This window comes from Sciurus vulgaris (genome assembly GCF_902686455.1).
Source record: "Sciurus vulgaris genome assembly, chromosome: 1".
Classification (NCBI taxonomy): domain Eukaryota; kingdom Metazoa; phylum Chordata; class Mammalia; order Rodentia; family Sciuridae; genus Sciurus; species Sciurus vulgaris.
In genome coordinates this window covers 35,335,628-35,358,115 of record NC_136461.1, presented here as the reverse complement: position 1 = coordinate 35,358,115, position 22,488 = coordinate 35,335,628, and the positions used below count along the sequence as shown (strand labels likewise).

At 37.6% G+C, this 22,488-nt stretch overlaps 1 protein-coding gene across 6 annotated transcripts in view; it reads right to left on the bottom strand.

The window, feature by feature from the left end:
- Nucleotides 1-22,488, bottom strand: part of MAST2 (microtubule associated serine/threonine kinase 2) — a 265,812-nt gene that overhangs the window by 129,582 nt on the left and 113,742 nt on the right. For all 6 annotated transcript variants that reach the window (XM_079115708.1, XM_079115709.1, XM_079115702.1 and 3 more), the window contains exon 4: nt 16,716-16,747. In XM_079115708.1, coding sequence (XP_078971834.1) covers nt 16,716-16,747 — 32 coding nt within the window. The remainder of the gene's footprint in view (nt 1-16,715; nt 16,748-22,488) is intronic.

Genomic DNA, 22,488 nt, shown 5'->3' with positions numbered 1-22,488 from the left:
TGCTCAACCACTGAGCTAAATCCCCAACTCAGGAAGAACACACTCCTAAGCCCATTCAGGTAGTTGGGGGAAATTATTTCCTTGTTGCTATAGGACAGAGGGTGCTAACTTCTCGCTATCAGTTCCTAGAAGCTACTAGAAGTTCTTATTCACCTGGGCTTTCCCAACATGGCTGCTTACTACCTTCACCACACCAGTATGGGCAGTCTCTGGTGAATCTACTAGCTGGAAAAAATCTTATATATTACCATATAGTCACAGGAGTGATAGTGCTCTGCCAGATTTTAGGAAACAACAGTTTATTGTCTTCAGTATTAATTTCAGTTATGTAAAATGTTTATTTGTTAGTGACCTTACTTTTAAAATTTGCATCTACTATCTTCTAGGTCAATGAAATTTTATAAAAATACAGATACCTAGGATTTACTCCAGACTTACAGTATCTCTTTACTTGATAGTCCCAATATATTCTCAGTGTTTACTTGGTATGCAGATGGTATCACAAGATTACTATATATTATACAACCAGAATTTTTTCTCTGTAAAAATTATGTTTATGTTTTCTAGTCAGATATAGCATTCAGTATCTTGTTTGAAAAGAACTTCTCTTAGAAACATTTTGTTAAAACTTTTTGGATTGGCTTTACTATTCTTATTTAGCATGCCACAGAAACAACTTAATTCCCTTATTAGCTGCATTATTTTTATTATGAACATTTGTCTGAACTTTCACCATTGAAAATCAGTAATAAATTAACCACAGTATTTAAATCTCTGTCATCTACAGAGATGCTGTCTTATGCTGATCCTGTCTGAAAGTTCTGCAATCAAACAAAAGTCAGAATCTATGTCTTAACCAAAAAGTACTCAGAGATCCAGGGAAAGGACTACAGCAGGTATTTAAAACCACTGACATGTCAAAGAATACACACAGGCTTCTAGTGGCATCACTTGGACTACTGGACAATTTCCAGAACATTCCAGTGGACTGAGTCAGAATTTCCAAAACTCTTTAGTCGAGAAGCAGACTGCTACTTAAGATTCAGTGAAACGATCGTTAATATAGAGAACAGAATGAACTGAAGAGAGAAGACTGTAGTTATTTGTTTGAAATAGTGTTTTAATGCCTACTTTCTAGATATGAGACACTATGCATGTACAAAATGTAATAACGAATTACATATATACATTTATTACATATATAATGCATGAATTTTAAAAAAGAAAAAGAAAGGAAGAGAGACTTTAGAGGGATAAAAGACAAGACTTATGAGCATAAGGAAGAGAAATCCAACAAGAACCACTAAATTTTCCATCTTGAGGAAGTGGTACTATTTAGTAAGCTAGAAAATAAGAGAAAAGCTGTTTTTTGAGAAAGACAATGACTACAGTTTCATAAATGCTGAAGGAAGCTGAGATGTCGCTGCAATATCCAAGATTACAGTAAATTGACAGTTGTGAGGTCTAGAAATATAAATGTAGGATTATGAACTTAACAATGAGATCTTTCAACATAAACAATAACAAAAATTGAGCTCTCAAGGATTTTCAGGTTCTATGTCCATGTACTTATAGCTCAGTAACAACTCTGTCCATTTTCTAACAACAAAATAATTTCTGTAAAGAAATTAGTGGTAATTACTGCAACACCCCTGCCAACTTCTGCCAATACCTGCCTTCCCACCAGGTAGGTAGAGAACGTATGTGAGATTTTCTACAAAAGACCAATTTCTGAAAATACAGGTTCTTAAATGGAAAACAAAGTTACCAACTCTGCCTTCACAGTGCTTAAAGTTACCAAAAATTACCCACTTTTCCAAGCCCCACAGAAAAATTAATGCCCCACATCAAACATCATCAATACCTCACAGGTTTATTACACTTATGTATCAGGTGATATCTCTTTTTAGCATATTATCCCAGAAGCACTGATCCAGGCATCGATTTATATCACAGTGGGGAAGTACATGACAATGTGTCAGTTTCAGAGAGGCAAAGTTTCACACCTTACATCCTTGAACTCCAGGAACTCTTCAGGGCTCTAAGAATAAATGCCAGCAAGACAGACAGACAGACAGACACACACACACACACACACACACACACACACACACACACACACACGATAGGTGTGACAGTTACCTCCTTCACTCCTAAATTCACTCCTTACCTCCACTGACAGCAGATATCCTCTAAGGAATAATGAAAGACATTTTATGAAATCTGAGGTCAACTACCTTAATATGAAAATGGTATTAGGGGGACTGAGGTTGTGGCTCAGTGGTAGAGTGCTTGCCTAGCATGTGTGAGGCACTGGGGTCAATTCTCAGCACTACATGTAAATAAATAAAGGCCCATCAACAACTAAAAAAATTTTTTTAATTATTAAAAAAAAAAAAAAGAAAATGATATTAGAAAGACTTGACTTTCTAGGTAACCAATAATACAAACAATATTCACAGGGAACTCCCACTGGCAGGGCTTAGGTATTAGTGCTGAAATTCACAAACAAAACAAATAATCCTATATGAAAGGTATTGCCAAAAAGAGGTCCCCTCCACAGAACTGCACAAAGGAAGCCATTCAGAGCCATTTCAATGTTGAAAAAAGAAAATACAATATTCCTCTGGCTTGGGCAAACAAATATAAACAACTTTAGAACTTCAAATTCTTTTTTCCCAGATATGTACACTTAGAACAAGGTTATCAATTTCTTGAGGTGTGATACTCTGCACTAGATTTTTAATGCATTTTTTAAAAACCCAGATGTTTAAATATAAATACCTTTCTAAAAATGAGAATGATTTAATTTCAGGAAGATAAGTTTAAAATAAATGAAATGACAGGCCAAAAGAAATTTCATAACTCATCCCAACAATGCCCTTATCAGTATGGCAGGCATGGACAATGTTCTCATTCCTCACACTGGAATTTAATAGCTCCCTTCCTTGTGGTGATCTAATCACCACCACCACACACACACACACACTCCGGACTCTGTCCTATGCTCAAAAATGTCCCCTTAAGGAGAAAAGCAGTCTCTGTACAATCCAAATTAAAAATGAAATGTTTACTTCACATTAACATACACCCTGTATCTTGTAATGACTTTATTTTTCCTCCTAAGACTCATTACCACATGACCTACCATGTATGTTTTTGTTTTTGACTCTTTTGAGTAGAATGGAAACTCCATGAGTACAGGACTTTGTCAGCTTTACTCACTACTACTGTATCTCTAATATCTAGAGTAATGTCTGTACACAATTAGAATTGCATAAATATAATACGGTGGATGGGTGGATAAATTTGAGTAAATGAAAAAGCAGATGGAGGCAAAAAGTAGCACTTGTTTTACCAAAAAATATCTAATAAATAGTAGTAGTACCAAGACTCAAACCCAGGTCAGCCTGATTTTTAGGTCCAAGCTCTTTGTTTCTAAGCTATACTTCACTTATCAATTTGGAGACACTGGAGGAACTACACATATATTTATATTTATGCTTACATTTACGTTTATTTATTTTACAGTACTTGTGACAGAATCCAGATGTGCTCTAACACAGAGCTACATCCCAGCCCTCTTTATTTTTTATTTTGAGAAAGATCTTGCTAAGTTGCTAAGGCTGGCCTCAAACTTGTGATCCTCATGCCTCAGTCTCCAAAGTAGCTGGGATTACAGGCATACAACACCATGTCTGGCTGGAAGAGTATATGTTTTACATAATGTTAAGATATCACATGTCTAGAAAATCCATTTTACAGTCCTACCATCTGAAAGCAGCTACAAGGAAAAGCATAAGAAGTGAGAGCCTCCAAAATTACTGATCTTCATTTATTTTATATTGCCCAGTTATTTCAAAATTATGCTAAATTAATTAAGTGAAAATGAGGTTCTTAAAGGACAAGAACTAGTTGCAGTCTCTAAATTTTTGTGCCCATAAAATATACTTGAGAAAATATGCCAAAGGAATGTTTAGGGATTTTAAACCTAGAATGGGGAACAGAATCTGCTCTTACAGGAGCCACTCTGGAAGATGACAAACAGGAACACAAATATAACATCCCTCTCCTTCTGACCAGGATTCAGAGAACAGTTATAAAAACTTCTAAAACTTTCCAGACTAGGCTACAAAAACAAGAAACAATAGGCAAATGGCAGGTCACTGGTTTTATTGATATCAGTTACTCTACACTTACCAAACTTTAAAGTATTGATTCAACTTATTCAAACACATGTTGGAACAAGCACCTAGCTTCTCTATTATGAATTCTAAGAATTTCATTGTCTCTTACTATATACTCCCTGTAACACTTGTCCAGCTCTCTATAAAAGAGGTTCCATGGACCCTTCCAAACTCGTTCTATGAAGTTAGTATCACCGTGATTCCAAAACCAAAGACACATCAAGGAAAGAAAACTTCAGACCAATATCCCTGTGCATACAGACACAAACATTGTTAAAAAAAAATACTGGCAAATCACATACAAAACATACAAAAATATAGTGCACCATGATCAAGGGGGGTTCATCCCAGGGATGCAAGGTTGGTTCAACACACAGAAATTAATAAACATAATACATCACATCAATAGACTTAAAAGACAAGAATCACATGATTGTCTCAATAGAAGCAGAAAAAGCACTGGATAAAATACAGCATCCATTCATGCTCAAAACACTAGAAAAACTAGGGATAGTAGGAACACACCTCAACATTGTAAAAGCTATATATGTTAAACCCAAGGCCAGCATCATTCTAAATGGCCAGAATTCAATCCCTCTAAAAACTGAAACATGACAAGGATGCCCTCTTTCAGCACTTCTATTCAACACAGTCCTTGAAACTCTAGCCAGAGCAATTAGACAGATGAAAGAAATTAAAAGGAAATGAATAGGAAAAGAATTCAAACTATCCCTATTTGCTGATGATATGATTCTATATTTAGAAGACCCAAAAAACTCCACCAGAAAACTTCTAGAACTAATAAAAAAATTCAGCAAAGTAGCAGGATTTAAAATTAATACCCACAAATCTATTGCATTCCTATGAATCAGTGATGAATCCTCTGAAAGAGAAATCAGGAAAACTATCCCATTCATGATAGCTTCAGAGAAAAAAAAAAAAAAACTTGGGAATCAATCTAACAAAAGAGGGGAAAGACCTCTACAATGAAAACTACAGAACACTAAAGAAAGAAACTGAAGAAGACCTTAGAAGATGGAAAGAGCTCTCATGTTCTTGAATAGGCAGGATCAACATTGTCAAAATGGTCATACTGGGGGGTTTCAAGATGGCGGCCTAGAGGGTGGCTGCATTTCATGTTGCTCCAGGACTCAGGATTCAAAAGAGGAGATATTGAGACGCTTGGGACCAACTCAAAGCAGCCGGTGACTCTCACCCCCTGGGGAGGCATCCCGGATGGGACGGTGGTCCCGGAACGCAGGAAACTTTGTGAAGTAGAACTGCCGGCGAGACGCCCCTCCCCCCGCTGGAGCAGTGAACTCGGACAGCTGGGAGCGCCGTAAAGGAGGCCGCTCGGCACAGCGCTGGGACTCGGAGCAACCACTGGGGCTCCGGCGGCTGCCCAGGGGAAGAGTGGCGAGGAGAGCTGTGTGGACTCAGGACACCGGGGCCTGCCATGAGGAGGAAGAGGAGGAGCGTGGCCACTTGGATTTGGAGTGACTGCACCAGAGCTACAGGAGGTTGCCAGAGGAGAAGCTGCGCAGCGAGCTGTTTGGACTCGGAACGACGCTTCTGAACACCGGGGCCTGCCCTGAGGACGAGGAGGAGGAAGAGGAGCAGGGCCGCTTGGATCCGGGGTGACTACACCAGAGCTACAGGCGGTTGCCAGAGAAGGGGCTGCGTGGTGAGCTGTTTGGACTCAGACCACTTCTGAACCCCGGGGCCTGCCCAGAGGAGTAGGAGGAGGAGGAGGAGGAGCGCGGCGGGTCCTTTGGACTCGCAGTGACTGCATTAGCGCTCCAGGCGGCTGCTCAGAGGAGAAGGCGAGTGGTGAGTTGTTTGGACTTAAAGAGACAGCTCCTGAACACAGGGGGGCTGCCTGGAGGAGAAGCGTGGTGGGACGCTTGGTCTTGAGTGGACGCACCAGAGCTCCGGGCGGTTGCCCAGAGGACCCGTGCTGTGGGTCACGTGGACTCAGAGCCACTCAGAGCAACCGCTCCTGAACACCCCGGGGGTTATCTGGAGAAGGAGGAGGAACGGGGAGGGTCACTTCGACTCGGAGTGATTGATTGCCCAGGGCTACGGGTGGTTGGTGGAGGTGGAGGCACGCAGTGAGTTTCTTGGACTCCTAGTGACCCCACCGGAATACTGGGCGGCTGTCTGGAGGAAGAGGCCTGTGGCGGGTCTCTGGGATTCAGAGCGATTGTACAGGGCCCCAGGTGGCCGCTCAGAGGAGGGGCCGCATAGCCAGGCGATTAGGTGCAGAGCAGGGTCCCAGGATTTAGGAGGCTTCTTGGTGGAAGAGTCGCACAGAGACAGGCTTAGGGCGGAGCGAAGGTTCCAGGCCTGCGGGCAGATTCTCTGAGGAAGGGCAGCCTAAGGAGAGTCATCTGCAAAGGGTGAGGCTCCCAGGCCCAGGAGGTAGGGCTGGGCCCCTGGGAACTTTGCAGAGGAAGGCAGCCCAGCCCAGGCGGTAGCTGTAAATTGAGGGGAACCTCTAGGAGGGAACTGACCAGCGAGACCTCCCCACCGGGTAAGTCTTCCCTGCTGGGTGAGGTTTCCCCACAAGGACGGTAAAACCAGAGACTCAGGCCCAAACAGGCCTTGCCTCAGCCCACAGCCTAGGTCCCCTTTGGATGACCATTGGTCAACAAGTGGAGGCACCTCTGCCCACTAGCAGGGATTATACCCCACCTGAAGGCCACCACTCCTACAGAGGCAGCTTCCTTGTGGAGCACCGCATTATCAACTTCCTCCAAGACTTCAGCCTACTGAAGGCTAAGGGGGGATATATATAGAAATCTTCAGGGACATTGTAAGTCAATAGAGGAAATCTGCAATATCTCAGCGGTCCTCTGATATCTGAACAATATGAGAAAACAAGGAAAGAAAATGCTGCAAACAAATCTAGATGTTACATCAATAAAACCCAGTGACAGCATGGCAGAAGAAATGACAGAAAAGGAGTTCAGAATGTACATAATTAAAATGATCAGAGAAGCAAACAATGAGATGAAAGAGCAAATGCACGCACTGAATGATGAGATGAAAGAGCAAATGCAAGCATTGATTGATCGCACCAATCGACAGTTAAAAGAGCAAATACAGGAAGCAAAAGATCATTTCAATAAAGAGTTAGAGATATTGAAAAAAAACCAAACAGAAATCCTTGACATGAAGGAAACAATAAACCAAATTAAGAACTCCATAGAAAGCATATCCAATAGGATAGAACACCTGGAAGACAGAACCTCAAACATTGAAGACAAAATATTTAACCTTGAAAACAAAGTTGAACAAACAGAGAAGATGGTAAGAAATCATGAACAGAATCTACAAGAACTATGGGATATCATGAAAAGGCCAAATTTAAGAATTATTGGGATTGAGGAAGGCCTAGAGAAACAAGCCAAAGGAATGAACAACCTATTCAATGAAATAATATCAGAAAATTTCCCAAATCTGAAGAATGAAATGGAAAATCAAGTTCAAGAGGCTTATAGGACTCCAAATACACAAATTTACAACAGACCCACACCAAGGCACATTATAATGAAAATACCGAACATACAAAATAAAGACAGAATTTTAAAGGCTGTGAGAGAAAAGAACCAAATTACATTCAGGGGGAAACCAATACGCATATCAGCAGATTTTTCAATCCAGACCCTAAAAGCTAGAAGGACCTGGAACAACATTTTTCAAGCCCTGAAAGAAAATGGATGCCAACCAAGAATCTTATACCCAGCAAAACTTACCTTCAAATTTGACGATGAAATAAAATCCTTCCATGATAAACAAAAGCTAAAAGAATTTACAAAAAGAAAGCCAGCATTACAGAACATTCTCAGCAAAATATTCCATGAGGAAGAGATGAAAAACAAAGAAGCAAATCAACAAAGGGAGGAATTATCCTAAAGGAATTGTCAAATAAAGGAGGAAACAAGTTATGTCAAACAAATAAATAAATAAAATTTAAAAAATGAACCAAATGACCGGGAAACCAAATCATATCTCTATAATAACCCTGAATGTTAATGGCCTGAATTCATCAATCAAAAGACATAGACTGGCAGATTGGATTAAAAAGAAAGATCCAACAATATGTTGTCTGCAAGAGACTCACCTCATAGAAAAAGATACCCATAGACTAAAGGTGAAAGGATGGGGAAAAACATACCATGCACATGGACTCAGCAAAAAAGCTGGAGTATCCATCCTCATTTCAGATAATGTGGACTTCAAGCCAAAGTTAGTCAGAAGGGATAAAGAAGGTCATTTCATACTGCTTAAGGGAAGCATAAATCAGCAAGATATAACAATCATAAACATCTATGCCCCAAACAGTGGCTCATCCATGTATGTCAAACAAATCCTTCTCAATTTCAGAAACCAAATAGACCATAACACAATAATACTAGGTGATTTTAACACGCCTCTCTCACCACTGGACAGATCTTCCAGACAAAAATTGAACAAAGAAACCATAGATCTCAATAACACAATCAATAATTTAGACTTAACGGACATTTATAGAATATACCATCCAACCAAGAGCGAATACACTTTCTTCTCAGCAGCACATGGATCTTTCTCTAAAATAGACCATATATTATGCCACAAAGCTAATGTTAGCAAATACAAGAAGATAGAGACACTACCATGTATTCTATCAGATCATAATGGATTGAAGTTAGAAATAAATGAAAGAGTAAAACACAGAAACTATTCCAACATCTGGAGATTAAACAATATGCTATTATATGATGAATGGATAACAGAAGATATTAGGAAGGAAATTAAAAAATTCTTAGAGGTAAATGAGAACAAAGAAACATCATATCAAAATCTCTGGGACACTATGAAAGCAGTACTTAGAGGGAAATTTATTTCATGGAGCACATTTAATAAAAGAAGTAAAACTCAACAAATAAACGACCTAACACTACAGCTCAAAGCCCTAGAAAAAGAAGAACGGAACAGCACCAAAAGTAGTAGAAGACAGGAAATTGTTAAACTCAGAGCTGAAATCAATGAAATTGAAACAAAAGAAACAATACAAAAAATTGACAAAATAAATAGTTGGTTCTTCGAAAAAATAAACAAAATTGATAAACCTTTAGCCACACTAACAAAGAGAAGACGAGAGAAAACCCAAATCACTAAAATTCGGAATGAACAAGGAAATATCACAACAGACAGGATTGAAATACAAAACATAATTAGAAGCTATTTTGAAAATCTATACTCCAACAAAATAGAAAATTTTGAAGGCATCAACAGGTTTCTAGAGACATATGAATTGCCTAAACTGAACGAGGAGGACATAAACAATTTAAATAGACCAATTTCAAGTACTGAAATAGAAGAAGTCATCAAAAGCCTACCAACAAAGAAAAGTCCGGGACCAGATGGGTTCTCAGCCGAGTTCTACAAAACCTTTAAAGAAGAGCTCATTCCAATACTTCTCAAAGTATTCCATAAAATAGAAGAGGAGGGAACCCTCCCAAACTCATTCTATGAAGCCAATATCACCCTGATACCTAAACCAGACAGAGACTCATCAAGGAAAGAAAATTTCAGACCAATATCCTTAATGAACATCGATGCAAAAATTCTCAACAAAATTTTAGCAAATCGCATACAAAAACATATTAAAAAGATAGTGCACCATGATCAAGTGGGTTTCATCCCAGGGATGCAAGGTTGGTTCAACATCAGGAAATCAATCAACGTAATTCACCACATTAATAGACTTAAAGTCAAGAATCACATGATTATTTCAATAGATGCAGAAAAAGCATTTGATAAAATACAGCACCCCTTCATGCTCAAAACACTAGAAAAAATAGGGATAGTGGGAACATTCCTTCACATTGTAAAGGCCATTTATGCTAAGCCCATGGCTAATATCATTCTAAATGGTGAAAAACTGAAAGCATTCCCCCTAAAAACTGGAACAAGGCAGGGATGCCCTCTTTCACCACTTCTATTCAACATCGTTCTTAAGACGCTGGCCAGAGCAATTAGACAAACCAAAGAGATTAAAGGGATACGAATTGGGAAAGAAGAACTCAAACTATCCCTGTTCGCTGATGACATGATTATATATTTAGAGGAACCTGGAAATTCCACCAGAAAACTCTTAGAACTCATAAGTGAATTCAGTAAAGTAGCAGGTTACAAGATCAATGCCCATAAATCCAACGCATTTTTATACATAAGTGATGAATCTTCAGAAAGAGAAATTAGGAAAACTACCCCATTCACAATAGCCTCGAAAAAAATAAAATACTTGGGAATCAATCTCACAAAAGAGGTGAAAGACCTCTACAATGAGAACTATACAACACTAAAGAAAGAAATTAAAGAACACCTTAGAAGATGGAAAGATCTTCCATGTTCTTGGATAGGAAGAATTAATATTGTCAAAATGGCCATACTACCTAAAGTGTTATACAAATTCAATGCAATTCCAATTAAAATCCCAATGATGTACCTTACAGAAATAGAGCAAGCAATTATGAAATTCATCTGGAAGAATAAGAAACCCAGAATAGCTAAAGCAATACTTAGCAGGAAGAGTGAAACAGGGGGTATTGCAATACCAGATCTTCAACTCTACTACAAAGCAATAGTAACAAAAACGGCATGGTATTGGTACCAAAATAGAAAGGTAGATCAATGGTACAGAATAGAGGACACGGACACAAACCCAAATAAATACAATTTTCTCATACTAGACAAAGGGGCCAAAAATATGCAATGGAGAAAAGATAGCCTCTTCAACAAATGGTGCTGGGAGAATTGGAAATCCATATGCAACAGAATGAAACTAAACCCATATCTCTCACCATGCACGAAACTAAACTCAAAATGGATTAAGGACCTCGGAATCAGACCAGAGACCCTGCAGATTATAGAAGAAAAAGTAGGTCCAAATCTTCACCTTGTTGGTCTAGGATCAGACTTCCTTAACAGGACTCCCATAGCACAAGAAATAAAAGCTAGAATCAACCACTGGGATAGATTCAAACTAAAAAGCTTTCTCTCAGCAAAGGAAACTATCAGCAATGCGAAGAAAGAGCCTACAGAATGGGAGAATATCTTTGCCAATCATACTTCAGATAGAGCACTAATCTCCAGAATCTATAAAGAACTCAAAAAACTTTACTCCAAGAATTCAAATAATCCAGTCGACAAATGGGCTAAGGAAATGAATAGACACTTCACAGAAGAAGATCTACAAGCAATCAACAAACATATGGAAAAATGTTCAACATCTCTAGTAATAAGAGAAATGCAAATCAAAACCACCCTAAGATTCCATCTCACCCCAATTAGAATGGCGATTATCAAGAATACGAGCAACAACAGGTGTTGGCGAGGATGTGGGGAGAAAGGTACACTCATACATTGCTGGTGGGGCTGCAAATTAGTGCAGCCACTCTGGAAAGCAGTGTGGAGATTCCTTAGAAAACTTGGAATGGACCCGCCATTTGACCCAGCTATCCCACTCCTTGGCCTATACCCAAAGGACTTAAAATCAGCATACTACAGAGATACAGCCACATCAATGTTCATAGCTGCTCAATTCACAATAGCCAGACTGTGGAACCAACCTAGATGCCCTTCAATTGATGAGTGGACAAAGAAACTGTGGTATATATATACAATGGAATATGACTCAGCCATAAAGAATGATAAAATTATGGCATTTGCAGGCAAATGGATGAAATTGGAGAATATCATGCTAAGTGAGATAAGCCAATCTCAAAAAGCCAAAGGACGAATGATATCGCTAATAAGTGGAGGATGACACATAATGGGGGGGAGGGAAGGGTTAGTGTTAGGGTTAGAGTTAGGGTTAGGGAGGGGGGCAAGTATGGAGGAAGGAAGTACTGTATAGAGGGTAAAGAGGGGTGGGAGGGGTGGGGGGAAGGCAAAAAATAACAGAATGAATCAAACAACATTACTCTATGTAAATTTATGATTACACAAATGGTATGCCTTTACGCCATGTACAAACAGAGAAACAACATGTATCCCATTTGTTTACAATAAAAAAAAAATGGTCATACTATATCAAAAGCACTATATAGATCTAAAGCAATTCCTATTAAAGTTCCAGTGATGTTCTTCATAGAAACAGAAAAAGCAGTCATGAAATCCATTTGGAAAAATAAAAGACCCAGAATAGCCAAAGCAAATACTCATCAAGAGGAGTGAAGCAGGAGGCATCACAATACCAGACCTTAAATTATACTACAGAGCTACAAAATTAACATGGTGTTGACACCAAAACAGACAAAGATCAATGATGCAGAAGAGAAGACACAGAGACAAACCCACATAAATACAGTTATCTCATACTAGTCTAAGGTGCCATAAACACATTGAAGAAAATATAACCTCTTCAATGAATGGTGCTGGGAAAACTGGAAATCCATGTAACAAAATGAAGTTAGACCCCTATCTGTCATCCTGCATAAAACTGAACTCAAACCTGGATCTAGAACCTAGGCATCAGAACGGAGACCCTGCACCTACTAGAGGAAAAAGTAGTCCCAAATCTCTATCGTGTTGGCTTAGGAACTGATGTCCTCAACAAGACTCCTAAAGCACAAAAAGTAAAATCAGGAATCAATAAATGGGATTGTATCAAACTAAAAAGCTTCTTCACAGCAAAAGAAACAATCAAGAACAAGAAAAGAGAGCCTACAGAATGGGAGAAAATCTTTGCCACCTGCACCTCAGATAGAGCACCAATCTCCAGGATATACAAAGAACTCAAAAAACTTAACACCAAACACAACAACAACAACAAACAAACCCAATCAATAAATAGGGAAAGGAACTGAACAGACACTTCACAAAAGAAGAAATACGATCAGTCAACAAATACATGAAAAAATGTTCAACATCACTAGTAATTAGAGATATCCAAATTAAAAAGACACTGATATTTTATCTCAATTCAGTCAGAATGGTAGTTATCAAGAATACAAGTAACAATAAATCTTGGCAAGGAAGTGATGGGACTGCAAATTGGTGCAAACACTCTGGAAAGCAGTGTTGAGATTCCACATTAAACTTGGAATGGAACCACCATTTGACCCAGCTATCCCACTCCTCGACATATACCCAAAGGACTTAAAAACAGCATACTATAGTGACATAGCCACATTAATATTTATAGCAGCTCAACTCACAATAGCTAAGCTATGGAACCAACCTAGGTGCCCTTCAACAGATGAATGAATAAAGAAAATGTGGCACATATACACAATGGAATATTACTCAGTCATAAAGAAGGATGAAATTATGGCATTTGCCAGTAAATGGATGGAACTGGAGACTATCAAGCTAAGTGAAATAAGCCAATCCCAAAAAAACAAAGACTGAATGTTCTCTCTGATATGCAATAGGTGGGGAGAGGAAGCAGTGGAGGTTCACTGGATGGAACAGCAGGGTGTGGAAAAGAGACAGGGAATGGCAATAGGAAAGATAATAAAATAAATCAGACCTAACTTTCTTTTGTTCATATATGAATACATGACCAGTGTAACTCCACATCATATACAACCACAAGAGTGGGAAGTTATATTCCATGTATGTATGATATATCAAAATACATTCTACTGTCATGTGTAACTAAAAAGAACAATTTAAAAAAAAAAAAAAAAAAAAGAGAGAAGTTCCATGGAGTTCTGATTATGTGGGGGAGATGACCAAGCAGCCAATCCCCTCATTTTATGTAAGGCAATTCAAGTCTAATAATGACAGTTCCTATTTAAAGGCATATATAACTTGCTAATGGTAATAGATTAGTGTCAGCTACGGTTTGAATATGGTTTGTCCTTTACAAAACACATGTTGAGATTTCATTTCCAAAATAACAGTACTGAGAGGTTATGGAGGCTTTAAGAAGTGACAGGGGCTGGGATTGTGCTCAGTGGTACAGCATTCGCCCAGCTCACCTGGGGCCTGGGGTTTGCTCCTCAGCACAACATAAAAATAAAATAAAGGTATTGTGTTCACCTTTAACACACACACACACACACGTATATATATGTTAGAAGTAAATAGATTATGAGGGATTAATGTCTGTAGTGTGACTTGATTAGTTACCTTGAAAGTAGGTTGCTACAGGCAAAGCTCACTCTCCTATTTTGCCTCTTCCACAAATGCCCCTTTGCCTAAGTTGAATGGCACAAGGACCTCACCAGAAGCTGAGCAGATGCCAGTACCATGTTCTTGGACTTCCCAGTTCCAAAATCATGAACTAAAATAAACCTCTATTCTTTATAAATCATTCAGTCTCAGATATTCTATTATAGCAACATAAAACACACTAAAAACAATATTCATGTGTCCCCTCTTCCTCTGAACAAAATTTTTTCTGTCTCTAATTTTAAAAATAAAATAGATATTGTTTGTATTGAAGAACTGAAGAACTTTTGGCTTATTTAACCATGAGCTCCTCCAAAGAGAAGAATGTATCTAACTGAATCCTTTAACTTCAGAATTTAGTGTAGTTCCCAACATACAAGAGGTATAAGTGGATATTCAATGATGATCAATTTTTAAATGTGAGTTGTTATTAAAAAGAGGAGGAAAAGATCATTTTTGATCCTTCTTAATTAAACATTTTAAGGCAGCTGGAGTAGGCCTAACTTTAGAGAGCATTAAAATTACCAAAAAAAATTTCTCCAGTTTAAAGCTAACATGACCAAAAAATTCTTCCAGTACCAAATATTTCTGCTCCTCCTTTTTCCCAGAAATTCCAATCACTGGAGGCACACATTCCTGCAAGAAGCTAAGTGCCTCAGATTCACTTAATCTTAAGGAAAATCTCAGGGAGCTTCCAAATAGAAGGAACCAAATGAAAAAAAAAAAAAAAAAAGTCAGGAGTAGGAAAGTGATCAAGTACAAATATTTGCTGAATACAATGCTGAAAAGTCACTCCCTCTCAGGTGAGCAAACCTACTCAGTGCATTACCCCACTAAGAGTTCTGGTAGTGCACTTACCTTGCCCAGCTTGTAGGAGAGTCAGGACACTTGAAGAACTAGAACTGAAATCCACTCTTAAAACTGAATTTAAAAAAAGAAATGTGCCCCTTAAATAACAATTTATCCAAACTGAACTCATAAGTTTATAAAAATTCTAAAAACAAATCTTAGAATAAAACTAAGTAGCAAGGCACTATTATATAATATTAAGTGATCCTTCTAACAGCTTTAATAAGAAGGAAAAGCAGGGGTCATGGCCTTCATGTCATAGATAAGGGAACTGACGTTTGAGGAGATAAATGATTTGTTTAGATTTACAAAGCTTGTTAAGTGATGTAACCAAGACTGAACCCCACAAGTTTTCTGACTCATGACTAGAGTCTCCTTACATCAAACCACAATGAGCTTCCATAAACTAGCCAAAAATGCTTTACAAAAGCATTTTACAAAAGAGAACAATTTAATCATTTACAAAATTTAATTTAATCTTTACAAAAGAGAACAATTTAATCATTGGATCAAATCAACCCAATCAAATCAAAATTCTAAAATGAAATTAACAGAAAGAATTACTGTTTCATACATTTTTTAAAAGCACATGATGCATACACTAAGTATTAATTAATGAAATAGTATGAATATCATTGTATCCTCTTCCTTAATTTTATCTCCTATGGTTCCTTGAGAAAGTTTCGGTCATCTTATAAAAGCTCTCTTTTCTTAGTATTTCCCACACTTGGCTTTGACCCATGATGGGTCTGAGTATATGGTATAGGTATACAAACATGGACAGTATAATTCAATAAGTTCACATTCAGGTTTTTATTTTTTTGTTTGTTTGTTTTTGTGGTGCTGAAGACTGAACCCAGGGCCTCACATAAGCTAAGCAAATGTTCTGCCACTGAGCTACATCCCTAGCCATATGTTGTGCTTTTTAACAAGCATTCTAGATGATTCTGATAGCCAGATCTACAATATTGCTCCAACAGAATTCTTGGAGAAAAAGTAGACCAAGAAAAAGTAAGAAATTAAAACCCAGGGATATACTATTTTCCAATAAAATATAAAGGCCAAAGAACTACTTCAACCTAATATCCAAACTTAGCTGCTCAATTTGTCAGAAAGATTGGTCTCCACCTAGGACCACATTGTGGGACAGATCCAGATAAGAGAATATCAATTTTACAACTTCGCCTTCTTATCTTGAGTCTACCAAAAGTCAGTAAATCCCCCAAAACAAGAATTAGATTATGATGAATATTTAATGAAAGTTTATCAAAAATGTCGGCAAAAATTGAGAAAGAAAAGGGGATCTGAAGTGAAGAGAGGAGGCTCTGACCTGGAGAGATAAGCCAGCTGGCCCACTGACTTTTCGATCCCTGACAGAAGTCAAAGAAAAAAAATAACTTTTGAATGAAATTTTTCCAAGGGATACTGAGAACAGTTCCTCAAGAGGGATTCCTAAGCAGGAGATCATCATAATCACAATCATAATGGTAATAATCATCTACTTACAAACTGCCTCTTCTTGGAAGGCTCAACTCTTTCTGAAAAACAAAACATATACAAGTTAGAAACAGGGCCCACCTGAGTCTGTAGGTCTGCCTAAATGTCATAGGAGATTTATAGCATTGTCATAGTAAAGGCAAAAGACCAAATATTTCTAAATGATAACCTCTCCTTTTGTCTCTAAAAGGTTAGTAAAATTGACCAACTTGATCTTTAACACCTAGCAAAACAGTTAAAACCAAAATATAGCCATTCTTGGGCATTAAAAAGAAATAATACTTAAATATAACTTAAGATGTATACTTGTGTTAGCCCACTAGAATAAAGACTAAAAGCTACAAAAGAGATTCTTAGGCAAATATGCCTGATAACTATCAAGAGAAACTGCCAGAGTCAGAAGTTTTAGTCAGTTTAAAGCCTACAGACACAGGTAGGCTTAATCTATGTTTCCTAGAAACAGAAGTATAGAGATCTCTACTGAATGTTGTGTTTACATTCCTGATAACCTGAACAATGTTAAAGTTCCCAAATAAAGGCCTTATCCTCTCCCAGCCTTTGCTAGGCCTTGTTATAGGAACAACTTCTCAGTTCTTCTACCCGCTGGTGAGGAATTATTGATTTCTATCATCTTTATGATATTCATTGGCATGTTCCAGATTCTGCAACATTTATATTGTATCAATCTCATTTTAGTACTCATGTCTTTTTGTTCTTCTCTCATAGAAGCACCCATCCCCAGATGCCTTTACAACCTGCTCTTCCCAACCGGACTTCTACCATGAACCCCTCAATTGACCCGATTTCTAAAAAGGGGACTCCAAACTGCTTGCCCCACACTGTCCCCTTCCAGCTCGAAGAAGCCAGATTGGTCATCACCCCCTTTCCCTACAGCAGTGAAGGAGTTCCCAGAATTACAGGGGTAAATGAAGTCAGAATTGGGGACAGGCAGTTAGTGTAGAAATAGGGGATCAGTCAAATCGAGGAAATGAAGTCCATGAAAACCATCTGCCTTTGGAAGTCTGGAAGAAGAATGGACATTTTACATCTCACCTGCAAAACCAGCCCCAGTCACTTAGGCAGGAAGGAGACAGAAGGCTTCAGAAAGAACTGGAGAGCAAAAGATTTTCTTATAAAAACAGAAACAGGGGAATGTAATGTATAAAGCTGCTCCCCCGCCCTTTCTGGTGCAGCCATTTTCCCTGCCTCCCAACCACTTGTCAATCTGTGAACATCCTAGCTAGCTATTGGTTCATCAGTCAGCTTGCAAGTATCCTTCTCTGATATTGGTCCCCTGTTACCCTGGTGGAATTCAACCGCCATCTTTCCTCTCTTGCTTCTCTCTCCTACATACTTGCTTTTCCTCCTCCTGGCTTTCCACTCTCTCTAGTGTGAGCCCTTTCTCTTTCCTTTCTCTTTTCCTCTCATTTTCTCTCTTACCCTGCACGGAGATACTCTGATTGCTTAATAAATTCCCTTATGTGAAAAAAAAAAAAAAAAGGTTAGTAAAATAAAAAACAGTCAGAATTATCTCTTTATTCTTCCTTCCTAAAAGGAATGTCTCATAGAACACTTGCAACATTTTTCCCACTAGATGGAACCATCTCCCCAGTGTAGAGTCTCTTTGGCATGAACTGCTCATAACTGTACAGGATTCATCCTTAGTAGCAGAGATATGAAAGAAATGAAATGGAATTGGGGGAAGAGGGTGAGTTAATTCAGAAATATTCAGACAAATAAATATAGAAAATATATAACAAAAAGATGATTACCACTAGCATAAAAAAATCACCCTTATTGCTTGAGTCTGTTGTGTCTTGCTTTCCAAAAGCCCACTCATCAGTACCCTCTTAACAACTATATTAATTTGTGGCTTATTTTTTCCTTATGTGTTTACCACTTATCATATATATTTGTATATAATGACTAGTATTATTTTGCATGTTTTAAAATTATATACACATTGTTTCGTATATGTATTCATCTGTTGACATCAGTGATATTAGTCAATAAAAATGGGTAGACCTGGGCTGGAGATGTGGTTCAGTGGTAGAGAACTTGCCTAACATGCACAAAGTCCTGGGTTTAATCCCCAGCACCACCAAAAAAAAAAAAAAAAAAAAGGTAAATTCGCCCATGTGTCAGCTTTTTAGAAAGAGTCCTATCTATAAATACGCCAATATTTATTTATCCACCCTCCAATAAATGAACATTTAATTTTCTTGCAATGTTTTTCTTCTCTATCAAAAATAATACTCTTGTACTTGTTTCCTAGTGCACATATATAAAAAGTTTCCTGGAAGCATACACTTAAGAAGTAGAACCACTAAGTCATAAAGTATCAGATATTCCAAACTGTCCCCCCAAAACCACTGTATCAATTTACACCCCCCAATACTTTACAAGTGTTTTTCTTTCCCAGATCTGTCTCCCAAATTCCAAACACTTGGACAACTAGTTATGTATTCAATATCTCAAGGCCAACGTGGCCAAAAAGGAACTGTTCTTTCTACCAAAAATGACTCCATCTCCACAGCCTTTCCCCACCTCAGATAAGACTAAAACTCTGGATAGTAGGATTTTTAAAAAAATTTTTTTACTGGTCCCTAATAATTATACAAAATAGTGGGAGTTATTGTGACATTCATACATATATATAACACAACCTGATTGACTTAATCCTTCAACCCTTATAAATGTTCTGGTATTCATTCTTTATAGTGAAGTGTTAATACATCACATCTTATTTTAGCAAATCAGTATATTTTCTGTATTTAATTATAAAATTAACTTAGTTTTAAGATTTTATTTGCAACTGCACTTTTTCCATTTGGCACTATGGTTTGTTGCCTGCCTAGCTGAATATATAATATCCGCTTATCCTAAGGCTGTCCATGTACTTAATTTACTTAAGTGTTCATTTTAAGTAAAGTACTCACTGTGCATAGGAATTTGTATTTTGGAGGTGCTTGATCTATCTACAAAGAAAATTAGGAATTACTTTATTATAAAATGCTCCTAGAAGTCTTAATTGTGTTTATTTTTTAAAAATACTGTAATGTTAGACCTGTGTGCATGGAAGTAATTAAGGTACATCATTATTGTAGTTTAAAAGTTGTACATGATAAGACATTTTTTGTTTCTACTGTATGTTTTTACCAAATGAGCTAGTCCCCATCCCAAAGAAAGCACGAATAAACTTAGGTTAAATGTAAAAAAAAAAAAAAAAAAAAAAAATCCTTCAAACCCCTCCTTGTCTCCCTCCATCTCCTTCCTTCCTCTGTTCTAATGGTCTCCTTTTTATTTTCACATTTTTTTCTTTCCTTTTTTTCTCTCTAATTCCACATATGGGATAAAATATACAACCTTTAACTTTGTGAATCTGGCTTATTTTGCTTGACATGATGTTCTCCAGTTCCACCCATTTTCCAGTAAATGATGTAATTTTGTTCTTCTTCATGGCTGAATAAAATTCCATGGTGTATATTAACCACATTTCCTTTACCCATTCATTTGTTGACAGACACCTAGGCTGGCTCCATAAACTTGGCTATTTGTGAATTGTACTGTTTATATACATAGGTATGCATGAGTTGGAATTACCTGGTTACAGGCAGATATATGTTTATTTTTAAAACAAACTAGCATGTCTGTTTCTAAAGTGAGTAGACCATGTTACATTTCCATTAATAATGCATGAGAGCCAAGCAGTGGCACACACCTGTAATCCCAGTGGCTTGGGAGGCTGAAGCAGGAGGATCATGAGTTCAAAACCAGACTCAGCAATTTAGCGATACACTGATAAACTCGGGGAGACCCTGTCTCTAGATAAAATATAAAAAAGGGCTAGTGTTGGAAGAAATCCTAGTTCTTGGCCCACAGCAGTTAATGTCTCAAGTGTGTAAACTTGCAGAGAGGAGCATTCTGCTCTACCACCTAAGAATGTAAACAACTGCCCCCCAAATTACCTAGTGTTACCAAGGGAACCTGTATAGGGGCCTGGTGGTCTGATCCCCCATGGCACACTGTGATTGGGTTAAAAGTCTATAAAATGTATGGGTTTTCCTGCAATAAACGAGTTTGCAGGTTGCTCGCCACAAGCCTGCTTTTACCCAACTCCCGGGGCCTGGGTTATGGCTCCATTGGCTCTTACCTGCACCTGAGCTACCCTGGCACACCCTACAGGCTAGGGATGTGGCTCAGTGGTTAAGTGTCCCTGGGTTCAATCCCCAGTACCAAAAGAAAAAAAACAAAAAACAAAAATCAAAAAAACACAAATGCATGAGAGTTCCAATTGCTACAAATTCTAGCTAATATTTGTTACACCCACATTAAAAATAAAAGAATGTTCTAATTGTTCTTCATTTATGCCAATGAATATAGTCTTTTAGCTATCTGGTACCTGGTATCTCACTGTGGCTTTCTTTAATTTGCCTTTTTCTGATGACTGATGGCATTGAACATATATCTTCTGCTTTTCATGTGTTTATAAACTATGAGTATACATTATCCTATGAAGTATCTTAAAATTTTTGTCCTCTTTTAATATTTTTTTTATTATTGATTTGTGAGTGTTTCATATATGCAAGACACAAGTTATTTGTCATATATATTTGCGAATTACTTTCACCCAATATGTGGGTTGCCTTTCTGAAGTTGTCTTCTAATAAGCACAAATTTGTCATTTTGGTGGTCAATTTCTCTCTCTCTTTTTGAGGCAGGGTGGGTATGAGAAATTGAACTCAGGGGCACTAAACCACTGAGCCACATCCCCAGTCCTTTTTATTTTCGAGACAGTCTCACTAAATTACTTAGGGCCTCACTAAGTTGCTGATGCTGGCCTCAGACTCAGTCTCCCAAGTTGCTGGGATTACAGGTGTGCTCCACAATGCCCCGACAATTTGTCATTTTTTTAAAAATGATTAATGCTTTTCGTATATAGTCTAAGAAACTCTGCCCACTCTGTCACTCTGACAAAATATTTTCCTACATTTTATTTCCAGAGGGTTTATGGTTTTAGCTTTCATTATTTACATATGACCTATTTTGAGATAATATGTAAGTGAGCTTAAAATTTGTTTTTTGTTTTTGTTTTTGTGTTACCCTAAAGAGAGTCTCAATTCCACACCATTTATTGAAAGCACTACACTTTCCCTAACAAACTGCTATGGTGCTGTTTTTGAAAATCAAACTATAGCAAAAAATGTACTTCTGATTCTGTGGCTTTATATTAAGTTTTCAAGTCAAATTGTATAGCTCTTCAAACAGTTTTTTCTCAAAACTGCTGAGAATATTCTAGATTATTTGTATTTTCACATAAATTTTAGAATCAGATTATTAATTTCTACTAGAAAGCCTGCTGCAGTATCTCAAAATAGCAAGTCTTCCAATCCATGAACATAGTATTTCTGTACTTAGCTCTTCTTTAATTAATTCTTCAATGTTTTACAGTTTTTATAAAAATATCTTGTATATTTTAAAGCTTATCCCCCTAAGGACACATTTTTAAAACTATTACAAATAAAAAAAGTATTTCACTTTCCAATTATTTGCATGTAGTATACAAATGCTATCAATTTCTATATATTGACAGTGTATTGTTACTTTATTGAATTTGCCATTATATTAATCATAATAACTCTTCTGTACAGTCCTTAGGACTTTTCTATATAAATAATCATATAGTTTATCATTAGGGAGATTCCACATTCTAGGATTGCCTATGAAATGTTGAATGGAAGTGGTAGACATCTTTGCTTGATTTCTCATCTGATCTCAGAGG